At 50.0% G+C, this 21,058-nt stretch overlaps 1 protein-coding gene across 5 annotated transcripts in view; it reads right to left on the bottom strand.

Annotated features, from left to right (window-relative positions):
• HTT (huntingtin) overlaps window positions 1–20,739 on the bottom strand; it is a 124,235-nt gene extending 103,496 nt beyond the window's left edge. For 2 of the 5 annotated variants that reach the window (XM_021100445.1, XM_013978501.2), the window contains exons 1-4: window positions 20,360–20,739; window positions 9,721–9,804; window positions 5,709–5,829; window positions 777–836 (exon numbers count right to left, since the gene is read on the bottom strand). In XM_021100445.1, coding sequence (XP_020956104.1) covers window positions 777–836; window positions 5,709–5,829; window positions 9,721–9,804; window positions 20,360–20,595 — 501 coding nt within the window. In that variant the 5' untranslated portion in view covers window positions 20,596–20,739. 5 annotated transcript variants of the gene reach the window in all.

Genomic DNA, 21,058 nt, shown 5'->3' with positions numbered 1-21,058 from the left:
GGACCTCAATGAACGAAAGCAGTTTTTTCATTTTTAATTTCTACTTTTAGAGAAAAGGCCATTTAAATGTGCAACTACTTTTTTGGAGTTCCCGTCGTGGCTCGGTGGAAACGAATCTGACTAGTATCCATAAGGACACAGGTTCCACCCCTGGCCTCCCTCAGTGGGTTAAGGATCCGGCACTGCCGTGAGCTATGGTGTAAGTTGCAGACACAGCCTGGATCCGGCGTTGCTATGGCTGTGGTATAGAGCGGCAGCTACAGCTCCAATTCGACTCCTAGCCTGGGAACTTATATATGCCGGGGGTGCAACCCTAAAAAGACAAAGAAATAAATAAATATGTGACTACTTTGGAGTTCTCCTGTGGCTCAGCGGGTTAAGGATCAGCACTGTCCCTCAGCAGCTCGGGTCTCTGCTGAGGCTTGGGTTCTTTCTCTGGCTGGGAAACCTCCACATACCACGTGCACAGCCAGAAAATAGATTAATTAATTTAAAAAAGAAAGACTTTAAAAAAATGTGTGACTACTTTTGAAACTTTAAAGTCTATTGAACTGCAATTATAAAGATATTTAAAAATTACTATTTTAATTTCCATCTCATCTAATAAATGAAGAGTAATCTTTTGAAGGAAAGTGAAACAATAAAGTCTATTTTACTGAGTAGCATTTATTTCCTTGTAACATTTTTACTTATTAAATAAAAGATAAAATTTCACATACGCTGCTCAATACAGTGAAACAGTAGCATTTTTTCTCTAATGGAAAACAAAAGCCTACCTTTTTAATTTCCTTATAAAGTTCTAGCTGTAACCTCGGAAGGTTGGAATCCATCAAAGCCTACAAGAAAATATACGAGATTTGTTCGTGGAAGGCACATTCTACTAGCGGTCGTAAAGAAAGGCAACTAAAACCTCAGTTTTGGGGCAAAGTAAAATGTAACAGCAACTGAACTAAGAACCTACCATTAAAAAAGAAGAGAGAGGAAGTTACTGAACAGACTAGATACAGCTCATTCACTTGAATTTTAAAAATATGAAAGGAAAAAAATCTCTCATTACAATCAAAGACTATGTAACATCAAAATTAAACAGCAGATAGTTCAAATTCGTTCCGAAGTTCTTCTAGTCCATTAAAGCACATTCTGTGGATGATCCAGCAACACCAATGCCCTGGAGCCCGCGGGGGCAGCAGGTGGCTCCAAGATCAGAGCCCCAGCTCTGGCGGGGGACACTGCCCTCGATGCAGAACCCCGGTCCCTTCTTGGAGGTCTGGGCCTCCCTTGATGCACAGGTGCTCCCAGCCCCAGGGCCCCAGCGACGCTCCGAACCCGCTAGAGCCATGGCTAGCTCCCCACCGCACATGCCTTGCCCCTTCTGCACACCTACAGGCCAAACCAAAAAAACGGCCACACGGCCACCTTCGACTCAGTAAGAATGGCTGAGGGCAACCACTACCAATGACACAAAGTCCACGTCAGACGCGGCTTCTTAAGATGGAAAAGATTTCTGGGCCCCATTCTCACCCATGGGAACCCTCTCCTGCAAAATGGTACTGCCAATGACTTGCCCACCAAGAAGAGAGGACAGACTGGAGTTCCCTGGTGGCCTAGTGGTTGAGGACTCAGTGTTGTCATTGCTGTGGCTCAGGTTCGATCCCAGGCCTGGGAACTTCCACATGCCCCAGGCATGGCCAACAGAAAAAAAAAAGGAGAGACGTAACCAATGCTCAATCAAGAAGCCCTCTTCCAGAGTTCCCGTCATGGCACAGTGGAAACGAATCCAACTAGGAACCATGAGGTTGCACATTCGATCCCTGGCCTCCCTTAGTGGGTTAACAATCTGGCGTTGCCGTGAGCTGTGGTGTAGGTCGCAGAGGCAGCACAGATCTGGCATTGCTGTGGCTCTGGTGCAGGCCAGTGGCTACAGCTCCGATTCGACCCCTAGCCTGGGAACCTCCGTATGCCTTGGGTTCGGCCCTAAAAAGCAAAAAAAAAAAAAAAAAAAAATTAAAAAGCCCTCATCCTGCCACATGATACACAGCATGTGATGTCTATAAACCAAGCTGCTCTTAGTAAAACCCATGTTGGTTCAGCAAGCTTGAAAATTAAAACAAGGTCACATTCTGGGAAGTTCTCAAGCATAATAATGTCTCAGAAAAATTTTAAATCCTAATTCTGCTTTCAGTTTGTACTAAAATTCCTTAAATGAGCACACCAAAATAGACAAACATATACTAAAACTCTATTTTGCCAGTAAAGCCAGAGGGCATATCAAAGTTTTGTTTCATTCTACAAATGTTTTATAAACCAACATCAAGGAGTTCCCACTGTGGCACAGTGGAAACGAATCCAAGTAAGAACCATGAGGCTGCGGGTTCGATCCCTGGCAGTGCTCAGTGGGTTAAGGATCCGGTGTTGCCCTGAACTGTGGTGTAGGTTGCAGACATGGCTCAGATCTGGCGTTGCTGTGACTTGCAGCTCCAATTAGATCCCTAGCCTGAGAACCTCCATATGCCGTGGATGCAGCCCTAAAAAGCAAAAAAAAAAAAAAAATCAAGCTTGTTTCCTTGTAAGAGAAAAGTAAACCTGAAACCCCTGATAACAGCACTGAATGGAGTCTCACAGGCCCGGGTGATGGTAACAGACCATCTGAACCCCCGCCCCCTACCCCACCTCCACACACAGCTGCCAGGTCCAGCCCACGATGGCCACCTCGGCGTCCTCGCTCACACCCCCAGTGCCTCTCCCCAGGACCAGGCAGGTCTCTCCTGGCTCCAGGGCAGGCTCCACGTCACCACCAGGCTTCTCTTCCTAAGCAAAGTGCTCCCCCGACCAGTTAAAAATCCGCGGGAGCTCCTCATTTTCTTCTCTCTCTACCGAATAAAGCACAACCCCCGGACCTGCTCCTCCGCACCGCCATTCTCTGGCAGCAGACACGCGGTCACCGACCCCTGCGCGCCGGCAGTGGTGCAGAAGGCCCTGGACCTCCTCACTCACCTAACAGCCACCACCTCCAGGAAGCCCTCTCTGCCTCCCCAGCGGAAATCACCTCCGCCCGCTGACTGCTGCGCGCTGCCGAGAAACATCTCTCGGAACTCAGAACTCACACCATGTGTTGAGTTACTTCCGTACAAACAGGCTTCCCCACCTGAGACTAAGTTGTTTGAAGGCAGGAGGACACTGTTGGGCTGAACCAGATCCCCAGTGCACCTTCCTACATAAAGGAAAAGCAAAATGTGCCCCATTTTCTTGGGCCACCCAGAGTCTGGTCCTCATCCTATGTAATAATACTCAAAAAAAAAAAAAAAAAGGAAAAGTCCAGGACCTGGGAGTTCCCTTGTGGCGCAGCAGGTTAAGGATCCAACGCTGTCACTGCAGCAGCCTGGGCTATTGCTGTGGCCAGGTTTGGTACCCAGCCCCAGGAACTTCCACATGCCATAGGTGTGGCAAAAAAGAAAAAAAAAAAAAAAACCCAGGACCTGACTCCTAAGCAAGCATTCCTGTGCTCCGGCTCATCCTGACACGGGGCCGAGGCCTGTCCACGTTCTCCCAAGCCTGCGCTTCCTCTGCCGCCCTGAGAGCACATCAGCCGGACCCTGACGCCACCCTGGCCTGCTGGCCCGAAGACTAGTGCGCCTGGGGAAGCAGACATCTGAGCACCTCCAACTCCACACGCCCAGCTTCAGGCAGAAGGAAGAGGTTGAGAGAGGCTGAGCCTGCCTTATGTCGAGGGTGTGACGTGAGCGGTGGGAAGCTCAGCCCAAAGCAGAGGGAGGGGGACGCCGAGGGCAGACGTCCGGGAAGAGAACCCAGCACCTGCAGCTCTGACCACGGCCACGGCCCCCGACCCCCGCACACACAGCGGCCCTTCCATCCAGCAGTTGCGGAAGCAGGCCTCTCTCTGCAGCAGACGGCCGCCACGTAAAATGCCCATTTCTCCTGGTTTGTTTGGGGGTCATACTGTTCTCTCGGCCCCTCTTACCCACTCTTGTCATGAAAAGGCAACCTATGGTACCCTCTTTAGGGTTTCTAAGGATCAAAGTTCAAGAACTGAAACATCAGAAAAAGCCCAGCCTGGTCCAGCCAGTGGAAATAATAGAAGCAGCAAGTGTAATGGAAAAAGTCCACCTGCAAACGTGCTACAGGCCCCGTCAGCCGTGAGTGGCCCACGGACCACCGGGCATGGAGAACAAGGTTCAGCGGCCACCGGCCACTCCATCCGTGCAGGAAGCGGGTGGAGCCACGGCACGAAACGCAGGGGGAGAGAGAGGACCAGGCGCTCCCAGAGGAGAAAGCCCCCCGCCGCCCGGTGGAGAAGCCGGGCCTGAGCGGGGGAGCACGGCCCCACGGAGCCCGCACGTGGCAAGGGCAGAGCAGCGTGTCGACGGAAGAATGCACGGGTCTCCCCATCCGTGAGCAGACCTCTCACCTCCCTGAGGACCAGCGGGCGGCAGGGAGAGGCTGGCCGGTCAGACGCTGCGCGCCCATCCGCCCTCACGCGCCACAGACAGGGCGCCCGAGTCCCTCTCCAGCTAAGCGGGCGAGGCTGGGCGCTCGGGAGAGGGAGGCGAGGCGCGAGCGCCTTCACCCCAGCTCTCTGGCCCCGGTGCCTGCAGCTCCTCCAGTGAGCGAGGCAAGGGCGACCGTCTCCCCAGGAAGCTGGACCCGCGAAGGCAAAGAACAGTCCCTTGGCCAAGCTCCAGAGAGGGCCCTGCGGGGACTTCCAAGAACAGCTTTGTTTTCAAGACCCTAAGAACAAAGGGACCAGCCAACCAGCCTCTGTGAGGCTGCACTTCTCGGTTCATCCGGCCAAGCATCCCTAGCAAGAGAGCCTCCAAGAAAAAGATGCTGTGGCTAAATTTCACGGGTGGAGCTCCAACGATAAGGGAAAGAGAAGACGACTGGAAAGGTCTCACGAGCAAGGAGCATCTTCACCTTGACCCTGACCAAGAAGCCATTTTTGGAGAAGGTGTCGCGAGCTCTGCCAAGGCCTTCCTCAGCGCAGGTCCGCCTGAGCTGGGAACACTGCCTAAGTGTGGACACGAAGTTCCAACGGCGGGCTAAAGGTGGCCTAGAAGGCGCCCGCAATGGCAGGGACACAAACCGGGGGCAGACGGAGAGCAAGCACAGGTTTCCAACACTTCAGGAACCGCGGGAGACGGATTTCATCTCCAAGAGCAGCAGCAAACGGAGGAAGCGAAATGTGGGCCCAAGCTACAGGGATCGTGGGGACAGACCCCGCGTCAGGAGGCAAGCAGCAAAGAAGACAGCTGTCCCCCTCCCCCCCACCCCCACCCCAGTGGCTCTGACTCTCCGGTTTCATCCACCTTTCCTGGGAACGCCAGCCCAGCTCCTGCAGAAGGCTCATCTTCGCCTGCACGCAGCACTGCCGGACCCAGGCCTCAGGAGACGAGGAAGAGGGGCTTGAGACACAGGGATGTTCCGCTCCCCGACCTTGGCCTTCTCAAGGCCTCGTGGTTTTGCCACAAACTGATGCCATCTCAGGAGGACCCAGTGGCCACCATCGGCGCCCACCCCGACCTCTGCCCTGCGTCGGCATGCAGCTCTTTGATTCAGCAGGTGCAGCCACCAGAGCACCTCCACACCACACACCGTCAATGAAAACAGTGACAGCCTAAGAAAAGACTGCCACATCAGGGTCTCCTCTCCGAGCGACAGAGACTCCAGCTCAGAGACCGTGGGGGGCTTACCTTGATGACTTTGTTGAGGCATTCGTCAGCCACCATCCTGACATCTGACTCTGCATCATCACTGCACAGCAGGAAAAGTTCCATAGCGATGCCCAGCAGTTTCTGAAATTCTGGTGAATTTCTAAGTAAAAAAAGAAGAGAGACTGTCACAGTCAAAAGGAGCCCAAGAAGACATGACATGAGTAGAATACATGAGTAAGATGTATCCTATAGGGGATTCCGGAACAGAAAAAGGACAGCACATAAAGACGGAGGCTGACAGCACATCAATAGTGATTTATGAGCTGTGAAAACGGCCCCACAGTAATGTAAGATGCTAATAACCGGAAGAGCCCATGCGGGTTATAGGAACACTCTGTACCATCTTTGTAATTTTTCTGTAAATCTAAAACTATTCCAAAATTTTATTTTAATTTTTAAATAGAAGTTGTACTTGCAACTTCTCATTTTGTTTTAGTTTAAAAGTCTTAAAAAGAAGACTTTTGGAAAAAAAAACACTGCGTGAGATACTTAAATCCCAGAGAGCCATCTACCCTCTGCCAACAAGTTTTTGACAATATTCCTGGACCCTGGAAAATCAGTATACCCACAAAACTCTTACTCCTTCCAATCTTGCCTTCGACATGTTCCAAAGCATGACCACAGTTCACTGGGCAAGCTCTGCTTTTGTTGCTCTATCAGTGTCACAAGAACTGGAATCTATGCGATGTTTGTAAATGATTTTTAAAAGTTTAACTGGGAGTTCCCGTAGTGGCTCAGTGGTTAACGAATCCGACTAGGATCCATGAGGTTGCAGGTTCCATCCCTGGCCTTGTTCAGTGGGTTAAGGATCCGGTGTTGCTGTGAGCTGTGGTGTGGGTCGCAGACGCAGCTCGGATCCCGCGTTGCTGTGGCTCTGGCGTAGGTCGGTGGCTACAGCTCTGATTCGACCCCTAGCCTGGGAACCTCCATATGCCGCAGGAGCAGCCCAAGAAAATGGCAAAAAAAAACAAAAAAAAAAACAAACAAAAAAAAAAATTAAAAAAAAGGTTTAACTGAAAGGGCCTGTTGTGCAGTTGTGATCCAACTGGCTAAACACAGCCGAGAGAGGCAGAGCCGAGCACGCGAAACTGATTTCAGAGCTCGGTGAAGTGTGGCCAGGCAGTCACGCAGCCCTGAGCAGAGCTGCTGCTCTTCAAACACCCAAGATCAGTGCTGTTTCATGATGTCAAGTGAGGACAGGCTGAGATGGAGGGCCCGTCCCCCTTTCTCTCTACTGCGTAACTCCTACCGCCAGTCAGAAGAGTCATGAGCCTAAGACAAAGCAGAGGGCCACATCAGCAATGATGAAGAAATACAGGCGAGAAACAAAACATGCGCACAGCAATGGCCCAGACCTCATCTCCAGGCACCCCAGCTGTGAACAAAGGACTGAGGAGGAGGCCAGCTCTGGGACGCTGGCGCCACCCCCATCACTCCAAGTGGTGCTGTCTACGGAAAGGTAACGTGAGCCACAAGTGTGATTTTGTGCTTCCCAACAGACACAAAGAAAAGGAGAAACAGGTAAAAGTAATTCTAATAACACATTTCATTTAACACAACATATCCAAAATATTATTAGTTCAACGTATCATCAACATGAAGAAATTACTGTGATACATAACAATCTTTTTACAACACACCTCAACTCAGACACAGAATTGCATCAGAAATATTTTATTTGTACAGAGACTTCATAAAATTCACAGGCGAAAAAAATAGGTGTACTTGCAACTAGGAGATAAATGAATCCTGGAGAGTTAATGCAGTTTGGTGACTACAGTCAACTGTACTGTATCTTAAACTTCAAAGTTGCTAAAAGACTAGATCTCAACTGTTCTCAAAACACAAAAAAAACAACGATGTGACATGATCATAACACTAGGGTCATCGGAATGCATCATACAAACGTATCAAACCAACAGTGCTATATGCCAATTACTTCTCAATTTTTAGGGATTAATCTCCGAAATTTAACAATACCTTCTGCACCTCAATACCCAAAAATGAACAACCCCATCAAAAAATGGGCAGAAGATCTAAACAGATACTTCTCCAAAGAAGACATACAGACGGCCAAAAAACACATGAAAAGATGTTCAGCATCACTCATGATTAGAGAAATGCACATCAAAACCACGATGAGGCACCACCTTACACCAGCCAGAATGGCCAGCATCAAAAAGTCTACAAACGATAAGTGCTGGAGAGGGTGTGGAGAGAAGGGAACCCTCTTACACTATTAGTGGGAATGTAATTTGGTGCAACCACTATGGAAAACAGTATGGAGATTCCTTAGAAAACTAAAAATAGAATTAGCACTAGATCCAGCAATCCCACTCCTGGGCATCTATCCAGAGAAAACCATGACTCGAAAAGATACATGTGCCCCAGTGTTCACTGCAGCACTATTTGCAACAGCCAAGACATGGAGATAACCTAAATGTCCATCGACAGAGGAGTAGATAACGAAGATGTGGTACATACACACAAGGGACTATTACTCAGCCATTAAAAGGAAAGAAATAACGGCATTTGCAGCAACATGAATGGACCTAAAAATTACCATGCTAATTGAAGTCAGTCAGACAATGAGACACCAACATCAAATGCAATCACCTACATGTAGAATCTGAAAAAAGGACACAATGAACTTCTTTGCAGAACAGACACTGACTCAGATTTTGAAAAACTTATGGTTTCCAAACAAGAGAGGTTGGGGATGGCAGGAGGCACTGAGGGTTTGGGATGGAAATGCTATAAAATTTGGCTGTGATGATTGTTGTACAACTATAAATGTAATAAATTTCATTGAGTAATTAAGAAAGAAAGAAAGAAAGAAAAAGAGAAAGAAAGACTAATTTATACACTATCTCTAGGAGTTCCCGTCGTGGCCCAGCGGTTAACGAATCCAACTAGGAACCATGAGGTTGTGGGTTCAATCCCGTCGTGGCCCAGCGGTTAACGAATCCAACTAGGAACCATGAGGTTGTGGGTTCAATCCCTGGCCTTGCTCAGTAGGTTAAGGATCCCGAGTTGCCGTGAGCTGTGGTGTAGGTTGCAGACACGGCTCAGATCTCGAGTTGCTGTGGCTCTGGTGTAGGCCGGTGGCTACAGCTCCAATTAGACCCCTAGCCTGGGAACCTCCATATGCTGCAAAAGTGGCCCTAAAAAGAGAAAAATAAATAAATAAATAAATTATAGATAAATATATCTCTAATCATGCTTAAACTAAATCAAATACTGATGTTTAAATTTTAATAAATATAGGGCTAATTAGGTTATTTATTTCTCCCTGAGAAAGCTTTAGAAGTTTGCCTTTCAAAACTAAGCGAATTAAGTCAGACAGAGAAAGAAAAATATGATACCCTACCTATATGTGGAATCTAATTAAAAATCATACAAAAGGACAACACTGCAAATCAACTATACTTCAATAAAAAATAAATTTAAAAAATAAAAACCAAAATAGAATACAAATGAACTTATTTACAAAACAAAAACAGACTCACAGGTTTCAAAATCAAATTTACGGTTACCAAAGGGAAACACGGGAGGACAGATAAATTGGGAATTTAGGATTAAAATACACACACACTATATATATATATAAAATAGCTAAGCAGTAAGGACCTACTGTGTAGCACAAGGAGCTCTACTCAATACTCTGTAGAAACTATAGGAAAAAGCATCTGAAAAAGAAGGGCTACACCTGTATGTGTAACTCATTCGCTGTGCTGTACACCTGAAACTAACACAACACTGTGCGTCGACCGTACTCCAACAGACAATGACAATTAAATAAGGAGCTCCCTGATGGCACAGCGGGTTAAGGATCTGGCATTGTCACTGCAGTGGCTCTGGTGGTAGCTGTGGTGCGGGTTCAATCCCTGGCCAAGGAACGTCCACATGTCGCAGTTACGGCAAGGAAAAAAAGAAAAAGGAGTGAAAACACAAGTTTTTATTTTCATGAGAAAGTTCCAAGTGCAGTTACCTGAGAGACTGTGCCACTATGTTTTCACATATTGTCAGACAATGATTCACACGATCTTTCTTGGTGGCTGAGAGCTCCTTCTTTCTAAAAGGAGAAAAAAAGAGGAGAGAAGTGAGCATGTGCCGAGTTATCCACTCCACCTGCTTCCACTCGGCGGCACGCGCATGTCCGGCAGCACTTCCGAGGGCCTGGGAGGAAGGCACGCAGCCCGTGCTGGGGGCGGGCGAGCTCAGGAAGGGTTTCCCACCCAGCACCTCTCACTTCTCCAAAAGCCAGGGGGTGTTGCTAACACACTTCACTTCTCCACTTCGGAAAGAAGCAACTGCAGGGCGGGAGAAGTCTGCAAGTCAATGAAATACACCAATAAGACACCTACTTCGCCGACCAAGCTGCCTCCACTTCTCCAAACCACATCAACTGACTGCAGGCAGCACACCACTCGGACCCCACACTCTTAGGTATAAAACAATGTACAGAGAGTGGCTATTTGCCTCCATACCCCAAACAGCCAGAAATAAATCCCCTTTCTCAAAAGCCTCCCACTAAGACTTCTGTCGAGATCAGATGAAAACCTACGGCTTCACGTCTTCAAGGCAGGAACCAAGGAAATCCAGAGGAGGCCAAGAAATAGAGCAGGCTTAAGAACTACATCCAAAAGAGAATCTGCGTGTTTCATGGTTACCGGGACGTGGTGCTGCAACTAGAAACACCTAAACCAGAAGACTACTGGGTTTTTGAGGAAACTCTATTACCGAGGAATTTTAGAACTCAACTGCAAACATCTGTGACTAGTTAATACCTGCTGCAACCTCAGGCTCCAAAAAGTACACCTGAAGGAAGAGCTCATAGAACTGTGCAAATCCAAGACACACCCTCTGCACAAGGCACTTCAGACCTGGCCGGGAAGAAATCGGGCAAGGAAGAAGAACCTCCCAAGGGGGACCGTCCCGAGCCAAGGGCAGGCAGGGCCTGAATGAGAAGCCGAGTCCAGGGAGTTCCCGTGTGGGCGCAGAGGAAACGAATCCACTAGGAACCTTGAGGCTGCGGGTTCAATCCCTGGCCTCACTCAGTGGGTGAAGGATCTGGCGTTCCCCCGAGCTGTGGTGTGGGTCGCAGACGCGGCTCGGAGCTGGCGTCGCTGGGGCTGTGGTGTAGGCCGGCGGCTGTAGCTCCGATTTGGCCCCTAGCCTGGGAACCTCCATATGCCGCAGGTGTGGTCCTAAAAGGGCAAAAAAAAAAGGGGGGGGGAGTCCACAGCACGTGGAGGGGGGCTTCCTGAAGACGGCCCAGCAAGACCACCCCCACGTGAGCTGTGACCCCCTGTGTCCCACGGGATCGCTACCAAAACCCGTATCCAGTAAAAGCCCCTCTCTTATCACACGAGGGAGAATACCTATGATTTAAAGTGTGAAGATCCGACTTTACCTTACGACACCCCAACAAAGAGGCATTAACCCAAAACACCAGAAAAAGAAAAAAAACGATCCTTCCAGTACCACCCCTGAGGGGTCAGGGCAGGGGTCAGCCAGCAAAAGCAAACAACACCCCTGCCGGATGCAAACACCAACCGCTTCCCCAGGCCCCACACAACCGGCCTCAGGCTACTCTCCAGCCTCCCTCCGGGCTCAGCGGGGCCGGCACCGAACCTGCGGGGAGGGAACTCTGGCCTCAGCAGCTCAGCCATCTCAGTCATGCTCCTTCACCCTCAGCTCTTGCACATGGCAGGCTCCCTGCTCCAAATACCAAACCGCTCCTTCCCATCTTAGTGTAACCAATAAACACACCTGGAGGGTTAGGAAAACTACAACCACCGCATTTGCCTATGGAATTTAATTAGGCTGATGAGCTGACAGGTCAATCGGGCTTGCTCCTCGTGAAGAGTAAGTACGGAAGTTAAGGTGAAAATGCAAGCACCCTGCTCGGGGCAGGGACTGGGCGAACAGGACTGAGCTGTAAGAACCATCCTGACCCATTTCGGGAGTCATTGAGCAAACCCGCATGGGCCCCTCCAAGTGCGTGAGGACGCCGTCTGCACGCAGGCACCCATCAGCAGGACGGACGTGTGAAAGTCAAAGGCTCGCCGCATAGCACACGTGAAAGCAATGGGTAAAGAACCCCTTGTCTGTAAGTCAACTGTGCTCCAATAAAATTACATTTAAAAAAAGGACACTTCCGAAAATGGGATTTCAAGCCCTCTCATTGCTTTCGGAATTATGTTACGATTATACTTGAGAGACGGGAACCAGGTGAGGGAGGCCTGGACGCCCCAGGAGTTGAAAACAGTCACTCACGGCACACGGTCTTGCTCTTCGGGCTCACAAGTACTTTCACACGCGCACGTCGGGCTGGCGCCTACGCACCCCTCCCGGTGAACAGAGGTGAAGTCTAGAGGCCGCCTGGCCTGCAGGAGCCGGGCCGTAAATGGCCGGGCAGAGGTCCAGGCCTTCCGACTCCTCATCAGCTGCTCTTTAGCCAACGTAAGTACTCAACTAACGTGAGCGTGGGCCTAGAAAACTAGGATTCTCCCACAAAGAGCGAAGAGGCGAACGCCAAAGGTCACTTTGAAATTACACTTCATACCTAATTTAAAAATAAAAGTACTGTTTGATTAGGGGAACTGCGGCCTAAGATCTCCCCACTACACCGTCTATATCACAGAAACGGGCTGCTGAAGCCTTTCTTACTAGTGAATACTGTGTTACAATTAGTAATTAAAGAAGGTGCAATTCAAAATCCAATCTGTCGTGCTAAGTGAGAAAAGTCTGACACGAAAAGGCCCCATGTTTAAAAAAAAAAGGAGTTCCCGTTGTGGCGTAGTGGAAACAAATTCGACGAGAATCCATGAGGATGCAGGTTGGATCCCTGGCCTCACTCAGTGGGTCAGGGATCCGGCATTGCCATGAGCTGCGGTGTAGGTCGAAGACGAGGCTGGGATCTGGTGTGGCTGTGGCTCTGGTGCAGGCCGGCAGCTGTGGCTCCAAGTCGACCCCTGGCCTGGGAACCTCCATGTGCTGCAAGCCAAGGGCCCAGTACAGGCTCTCAGCTGGAAGGAATCCCCAGGTCATCTGATCCAACCCCCACTGAAGTCCCCGTGCCCAGCAGCCGGGAGCTCTCAATGCCCACCACAGCTCAGCCCGCGGCGCTACAACCCACTTCACAGCCACACGAACGCTCCGTGGCCCTGAGAAGGGAGGTCATACTGCCTGCCTCAGCTACACCTGGACGGAAGTAAGCAAAGGAGGCCTTCCCTCCCAGACGCCGACGGTATTAGCAAGAGGAAGGAAGGCCTGATCACCTACAGCAGAGCTTTGCAAACTTTGATGTGCACATTAAAACGCATATTCTTGATTCAGCAGGCATAGGTCGGGCAGAGGTTCTTATTTCTGATAAGCTCCCAAGTGATACCAAATTGCTGGCCCTGAGACCACACTCTGAGCTGCATGGATCTATGGTATATCTCGTCTCTTAACACGTATTCTAGCACCGGAGCCGACTCGGTTTAACACAATACTGAACAGTACCTCATACTGTGTTTTCTTTTGCCTTCCTGTTGTCTGAATAAGACTTCCATTCCAAGGGAGCTCACCAAGGCGCTGGCTCACCCGCAAGGACCAGAGGTGATGGGCATGGGGCCTCTTAAGCTGGAGAGAACTCGGGGCAGCCCACTGGAAAGCCAGGACAACACAAGACATTTGCCTTTACATCCCTATAAGCTTTTCTTTGAAAAAGAAATTCTAGGGATTTCCCTTGTGACACAGCAGATTAAGACGCCAGCATTGTCACTGCAGAGGCACGGGTTCAACCCTGGCCCAGGAATTTCCATCTGCCATGGATGCAGCAAAAAAAAAAAAGAGAGAGAGAGAGACAGAGAGAGCAAGGAAAGGAGGAAGGAGGGCGGGAAGGAAGGAAAGAAGGAATTCTACAATATTATATCACAAATAGTACCAAGTACATGTACTACTACGAAACAATGTCTTTAATGTATTACTAAGTGAAAAACAGTGTGAGCTCCTTTAAAAAAGGACATACTTAAATGCTTGTGTGTGTATTAAAAAATCAGAAAAGACAAAAGAAACTTAACTGTTATTTTTAGAGAATGAGACTAGAAGAGCTGAGAGGAAGGCTTTACATTTCATTTTCTGTGCTATTTGAAGATGTTGTTACAATGCATATATGTAACTTTTATAATTTTTTTTTTTTTAAACAAGGGGCCGCACCTGCGGCTAGGGGTTGGGCCACAGCCACTGCAGAAGCAACGCCGAGTAGTTATGTTGTGAGCCACACGGGAAGTCCAACTTTTATAATTTTTAAAGCTAGTTAATAAAAACCAACTGAGACCCCTGGCCAGGGAACTTTAATTTGTGGCAGGTGTGGCTGTAAAAAGAAAAAAATAAAAAGCAACCGAAAAAGAAAAGCTTGCCAAGAGCAGTCCTATCATACGTAACCTTGGGGAGGCAAGCTACAGCCTGCCCCTTTCGGCCAGACTAAGAAATGTTTTCACATTTTCAAAGCAACACACACACACACACACACACACCCACCAAAGAATCATATACTTTACGACGAGAAAATTATACAAAGTTCAAATTTCAATGTCATTAGTAAACGTCTACCAGAACAGAGGGGCAGGCATTCATTCATAGACGCCTCTGGCTGCTTTTATTCCGCAGTGGCAGAGCTGAGTGCTTTTGCGACAGAGACATACTCACAAAAGCTGAAATATTTACTGTCTCACCATTTATATAAGAGGTTTGCCAATACCCAGGGATCAGAAATCTTACTATTGCTAAGATGTCAACACTACCCAAACTGACCTCAAATTCAATGCAATCCCTATCAGAGAATCCCAGCTTCTCTGGAGAAAATGACAGTCTGGGCGTTCCCGCGGTGACTCAGTGAAAACAAATCTGACCAGCGTCCATGAGGATGTAGGTTCAATCCCTGGCCTCGATCAGTGGATTAAGGATCCCGCGTTGCCATGAGCTGTGGTGTGAATCACAGATGCGGCTCAGATCCCTTGTGCTGTTGCTATGGCTGTGGTGTAGGCCAGCAGCTACAGCTCCAATTCAACCCCTAGCCTGGGAACCTCCATATGCAAAGGATGCGGCCTTAAAAAGATGAAAAATTCAAAAAAATTTAAAAAAGATGACAATCTGATTTTACAATTCAAATGGAAATGAGAGGGGCCCAGGACTATCTTGAAAAAGAATAACGCTGGAGGACCCAGATCTCCTGATTTGAAAGTGTGATCCGTAGTTTACATCACAAGTAATCAAGACTCTAGAGCACTGGCTGAGGACAGACACAGGGACCCACGGAGTTGGACTGAGTCCACAAGTAAAACCATACACTCATGAGCTATTAACTTTCAACAAGATGCCAAGACAATTCAACGGGAAGAGAACAGTCTTTGCAATAAATGGCACTGAAACAACTTGACAGCCACAAATAAAAAAATGAAGCTGGACTCAAACCTAAGATCATCTACAAAAATTAACTCAAAATGGGACGTTCCCGTCGTGGCTCAGAGGGTTTGTAACCCGACTAGTATCCATGAGGATGTGGGTTCAATCCTTGGCCCCGCTCCGTGGGTCAGGGATCCGGCATTGCTGTAAGCTGTGGTGTAGGTCACAGAGGCAGCTTGGATCCCGCATTGCTGTGGATGTGCTGTAGGCCAGCAGCTGTAGCTCCAAATCAGCCCCTAGTCTGGGAACTTCTACATGCCTTACATGCGGCCCTAAAAAAGAAAAAAGGCAAAATCAAAATGGATCAAAGCCCTAAAATGAGAGCTAAAATTAGAAAATTCTTAGAAGAAAACTTAGAGAATTCTGTGACCTTGAATTAGGCAACAATTTCTTAGAGGTACCACCTAAAGCACAGCAACCAAAGACAAAATAAAAAACAATACTTCATCCAAATTAAAACCTTTTGTCCTTCAAAAGACAGTATCAGAAAGTGAAGAAACAAACCACAAAACAGGAGGACCATTTTACAAACCATGCATCTGATTAAGGGTCGAGTACCCAGAATATGAGAAAGAACTGTTACAGTTCAACAATAAAAAGACAAATAACTGAACTAAAAAAATTGGAAAGAATGAGAACAAGGGCTTAAAAGTCAGTTGCAAGAAAGCGGCTGGGTCCCTGTGTTGCACTTCCTCAGACAGACTTATTTTCATCTCACAATAAATCCTTACCTGTTTAATTACTGCAGATGAATTTTCTGCTATTTGCAGCTGAATGTCATCCTAACTGCTAACACCAACTATGGCTAAATCAGGTCACGCTTAGCAGACAGCGATGACCAAGTTCTGTCGGTTCTACCTTCACAATGCTTCACTTCCCAGCTTGCCACCGCCAACATCTCACAGAACCCACGTCACCTCTCAGCTGATGATGCCCAGAGCTTCCTAACTGGTTTCTTGCGTTGCCCACACTTCCCCTCACTCAGGTCTCAGCCGTATTCATTTTAAAATGGAACTAGGAGTTCCCGTTGTGATGCAGTGGTTAACGAATCCGACTAGGAACGATGAGGTTGCAGGTTTGATCCCTGGCCTTGCTCAGTGGGTTAACGATCCGGCGTTGCCGTGAGCCGTGGTATAGGTCACAGACGCGGCTCGGATCCTGCGTTGCTCTGGCTCTGGCGTAGGCCAGTGGCTACAGCTCCAATTTGACCCCTAGCCTGGGAACCTCCATATGCCGTGGGAGTAGCCCAAGAAATGGCAAAAAGACACAAAAAAAATACATAAATAAAAAATAAAATAAAATGGAACCAAAATCCTCCCCTCCTTGGACCAATCCCTCCACTGACTTCCCACCTCGCTTAGAATAAAGGCCAGTGTCCACCCACCTTGGAGGAAGCGCCTACTGATCGGGTGCTGCACTCTCTCCAGCCCTCTGACCTCATCGCCTACGAAGTCTCCCTCTCATTAATTCAATGGGCCAAACCTTCCTCCTCCCACTCCTCAAGCAGGGGGGTCTGGACCTGTCCCCCATCCTGGAATGCCCCTCTGCCAAACACCTTCATGGCCATCCCCGCCTCTCCTCTGGTGTTACCACCCCCAGGGTCCTCTCCGGGACACCTGTCTACCTAAAACGTCAATACCTTAGTAACGCTGACATCTGCTGGCCCCTCGCCCTGCTTTGCTGTTTCTCCTTCATTGATCACTGCCCAGCACACTGCACATTTTACTTAGGTATCCTGTTTACGGTCTGTGTCCCTCACTAAAGCTAAGCTTCATGAGGACAGGGCTTTATCTGCTCACTGCTGTAGCCCTGCAGCTATGTGGACAGTGGCTGGCACAAACCTTTACTGATGAATCAACAATGAAAGTCGGGGGAAAACCAGGTGGGAATCTGAAGGAGAGTGAGAAGGTGTCAACTGCCACATGACTGCAGTTAGGACCAACCCAAGCTCCAGCACTCCCCTGCACACCGGCCTTGCTGAGACTGGCCAGTACCACCCGGAACCCCTGCATCCTATACGCTGAGCTGAGAGCAGGCACTCAGAGTCTTCAACTGAAACCCACGCATGGCTGGTGCCACTACAGTTCCACAGAGAGCAAGAGCCGTAAAAATAGAACAGTTACTTTCTAACTGCTTTTGGCCAATCTTATTTTGGGGAGTGGATTTTTTTCAACTGAAGCATCTGAACAGAAATGCCAAGATCCAAATCTGTAAGCAGGGAGTTCATTACTCAAAATTAATGAATACTTGCTTTCCCAAAAAGCACATAAAAATATATTCATGCATTTTATTTAAAATAACCATAATTAAGCCCACTGCAGTTGGTTTCAGAGTGTGCTAAGAACCTTTCAAAGTTAATATTCTGAAATACTTTTGTTTTTAAAACATTTTATTTTATTTTATTTTCTGTCTTTTTGCCTTTTCTAGGGCCGCACCCACGGCATATGGAGGTTCCCAGGCTAGGGGTCGAATCGGAGCTGTAGCTGCCAGCCTACACCACAGCCACAGCAACGCGAGATCTGAGCTGCGTCTGTGACCTACACCACAGCTCACAGCAACACCGGATCATCAACTCACTGAGCAAGGCCAGGGATCGAACCCACAACCTCATGGTTTCTAGTCAGATTCGGTAACCACTGAGCCATGATGGGAACTCCTAAAACATTTTAAATCTATCTTCATGTACATTGGTGGGATACACCAGGGGAAAGGGTAACAGCGCTTGCCTCTGGGAATGGAGTTAGGTACCTGGGAGAAAAGAATGGGAGCTACTTTACTTACTTTTTGCAATTTTGGAATTTGTATCAAGTGACTGTGTTATTCATGCAAAAAAAAATCAGGTTCCGTTTAAAATAAGTCAATCATACATTTCCTTACAATAAAACAGTGAAACAAAATCTACTTCATCAAGCTAGCTTAAGAAGGAAGTTCCCATCGTGGCGCAGCAGCAGAAAGTTGCTGTGGTGGCGCATCGGAAATGAATCCGACTAGGAACCATAAGGTTGCGGGCCTTGCTCAGTGGGTTAAGGATCTAGAGTTGCCATGAGCTGTGGTATAGTTCCCAGAGGTGGCTCGGATCCTGCATTGCTGTGGTTTAGGCTCCCAGCTGTAGCTCTGATTGGACCCCTAGCGTGGGAACTTCCATGTGCTGCAGGTGCAGCCCCAAAAAGCAAAATAAATAAAAAATTTTTAAAATTTAGGCATTCCTGTCGTGGCTCAGTGGTTAATGAATTCAATGAGGAACCATGAGGTTTCGGGTTCGATCCCTGGCCTCATTCAGTGGGTTAAGGATCTGGTGTTGCTGTGGCTGTGGTTGTAGGTCGGCGGCAACAGCTCTGATTAGACCCCTAGCCTGAGAACCTCCATATGCTGCAGGAGCGGCCCTAGAAAAGACAAAAAGACAAATAATAATAATTATAAATTTTAAAACAATTTTTTATTTTAAAAATTTAAAAAAGGAAACCTCTTTACACCCGTATTTTGAAGAAGATAAGCAAATTCAGGTTCTGTCAAATCAGCATAAGAAGCAGAAGGCATATTTTTAGGCTGACCAAGTGATTGCACGAGCAGACAGGGACAGCAGTAGAACCTCCTCCCTACACAGAGCCCCACTAGTGCTTCCCCTGTTTATACAAGGTCCCAACCACGTGTTAACTTCATGACATCCACCTGCAGGAGATGCACTACCATGAAAGTCTGCGATGGGTTATGGTTATAAATTACTTGCTGCAGAGGTAAAGCAAACTGTTAAAAAATATTTTTTTCCCCTCTGAGTATTCAAAAGACCTTTTCTAGAAGAAAAAAATTATTTCTAAATTTTATTCTAACAGATAAGCCAAAATCACTCCTCGACTCTCATTTTCTAACGAAATCTCTGACACAGCAAGGATCCTATCAGAAACATAAAGAAGAAAAGAAGAAAACATTGCTAAGAGTGCATCAGCCTTAACAGAGTGAGCGCCTTAAAGGGGCTGCTTCTTGAAAGCCGTCCTCATGAAATGCCTTCCGTCCACCTTCGGCTCAGACACGAAGTGGCCCGAGGTGAAAGGCTGGCCTGCCGCGGAGCACGCCCCGGCCTCGGCTGAACCACTGGGCACACGGGACTCCAGGGGAAGGGCTTGGGTGCTCTCAGAAGGTGCTCTATGAAATGAAATGTTCGTTTTGGGGTTTTTTTTGCTATTTCTCTGGCCGCTCCCGCAGCATATGGAGGTTCCCAGGCTAGGGGTTCAATCGGAGCTGTAGCCACCGGCCTACACCAGAGCCACAGCAACGCGGGATCCGAACCGCGTCTGCAACCTACACCACAGCTCACGGCAACGCTGGATCGTTAACCCACTGAGCAAGGGCAGGCACCGAACCCGCAACCTCATGGTTCCTAGTCGGGTTCGTTAACCACTGCGCCACGACGGGAGCTCCTGAAATGTTCTTTTTCTGTCTCAAAAATTCTCCCTGGCACAAGCAAGAGACCCCTACTTCCCAACAGCACCGGATGTCAGCGACAGGCGACGCCTGCGGGGTCCCCGGACAGCCACGTTCCCGCACCGCATTCGCCCCCGGCAGTGAACCTCTCCCTCAGCAACACGTCCTTCTCGTTCCCACTGCACACAGGCACTGCACACAGTCAACTCGACCCAATACTCCAGGCAAATTTTAGTTTCTCCCTCGTGACTCATCACCACCTAAACAGCGCACCACGAACTTGGCCACCACAACCCGCTCAAGAGCCTGCAGACCAACGGGAGCGCAGACAAGCTCGGCTCTGGCCGACGCCGAACGCGCTGCGGCTCCGCCCGCGACCCCGCACTCGGGGGGATGCCCGGCGGCAGCGGGAACAGGCTGCTCCAGGGCCTCGGAAAGGACTCGCCATTGGGCCGCGCGCGCCGCCGCCCCCGCCCCGAGGCATGACGTCACCGCTCCCCCGCGGCGCTCCGGCTCGGGTCCCGCTCCTCGCGGCCGGCGGGGCAGGGACCGGAGCCGGCCTCGCTCCGCCAAGCGCTGCTCCCAACACGGCCCCGGCTCCGTCCCTAACCTCGCGGCCGGGACGCCCCGGTGCCTCCGGGGGGGGCCGGCGAGGCTCCGCGCCCTGCGGGGGGCCGAGACCCACGCAGGGCCGGGGAGGGGCTCGGGGTCGCCCCGTCGCCGCGGGCCGGGGTCTGCAGGGGGCCCGCACTCACGGTCGGTGCAGCGGCTCCTCGGCCACTGCCGGGCCGGGCGGCGGCGGCGGCGGGGGCGGGGGCGGCGGCGGCTGAGGCGGCGGCTGCGTCTGCGGTGGCGGCTGAGGAGGCTGAGGCGGCGGTGGCGGCGGCTGCTGTTGCTGCTGCTGCTGCTGCTGCTGCTGCTGCTGCTGCTGCTGCTGCTGGAAGGACTTGAGAGACTCGAAAGCTTTCATCAGCTTTTCCAGGGTCGCCATGGCGGCCTCTCGCCCCGCGGGGACAGCCCCCGAAGCCCTCGGGCCGCCTCGGGGCTCCGCTCAGCAGCGCGGCAATGAATGGGACTCGGGGCCGCAGGCGGGAGCGGAACCGAGGCGCCCGGCCATCTTGGGTCCGTCCCGGCAGCCCCCGCGGCCCTGCGTCCCCCGACGCTCCGCCGGCGGGGCGGGGCCGGACCGGCGGGATTGACAACCAAAGACGGCGGCCTCCGCCAATGACCGGACGAGGCTCCGGCCCGCCCCCCGTGCCCACCGCCTGGCTTCCTAGAGCCCCTGGGAGAGGGGGCGGGGCGCGACGGGGAGGGCGTGAGCGTCACGGCACGTCCGGGAAGGAGCCCCGCCCCCGGGAGGGAGCCCCGCCCGCGGGAAGGATTCTGGGGGATGGCCGGGAGGGTCAGCCCTGGGTGTGGAGCGGGGACCCCCGCGGGGCCGCTTGCCCATCCAG

Source organism: Sus scrofa, chromosome 8, assembly GCF_000003025.6.
Source record: "Sus scrofa isolate TJ Tabasco breed Duroc chromosome 8, Sscrofa11.1, whole genome shotgun sequence".
NCBI lineage: Eukaryota > Metazoa > Chordata > Mammalia > Artiodactyla > Suidae > Sus > Sus scrofa.
This window is presented reverse-complemented; position numbering and strand designations above follow the sequence as displayed.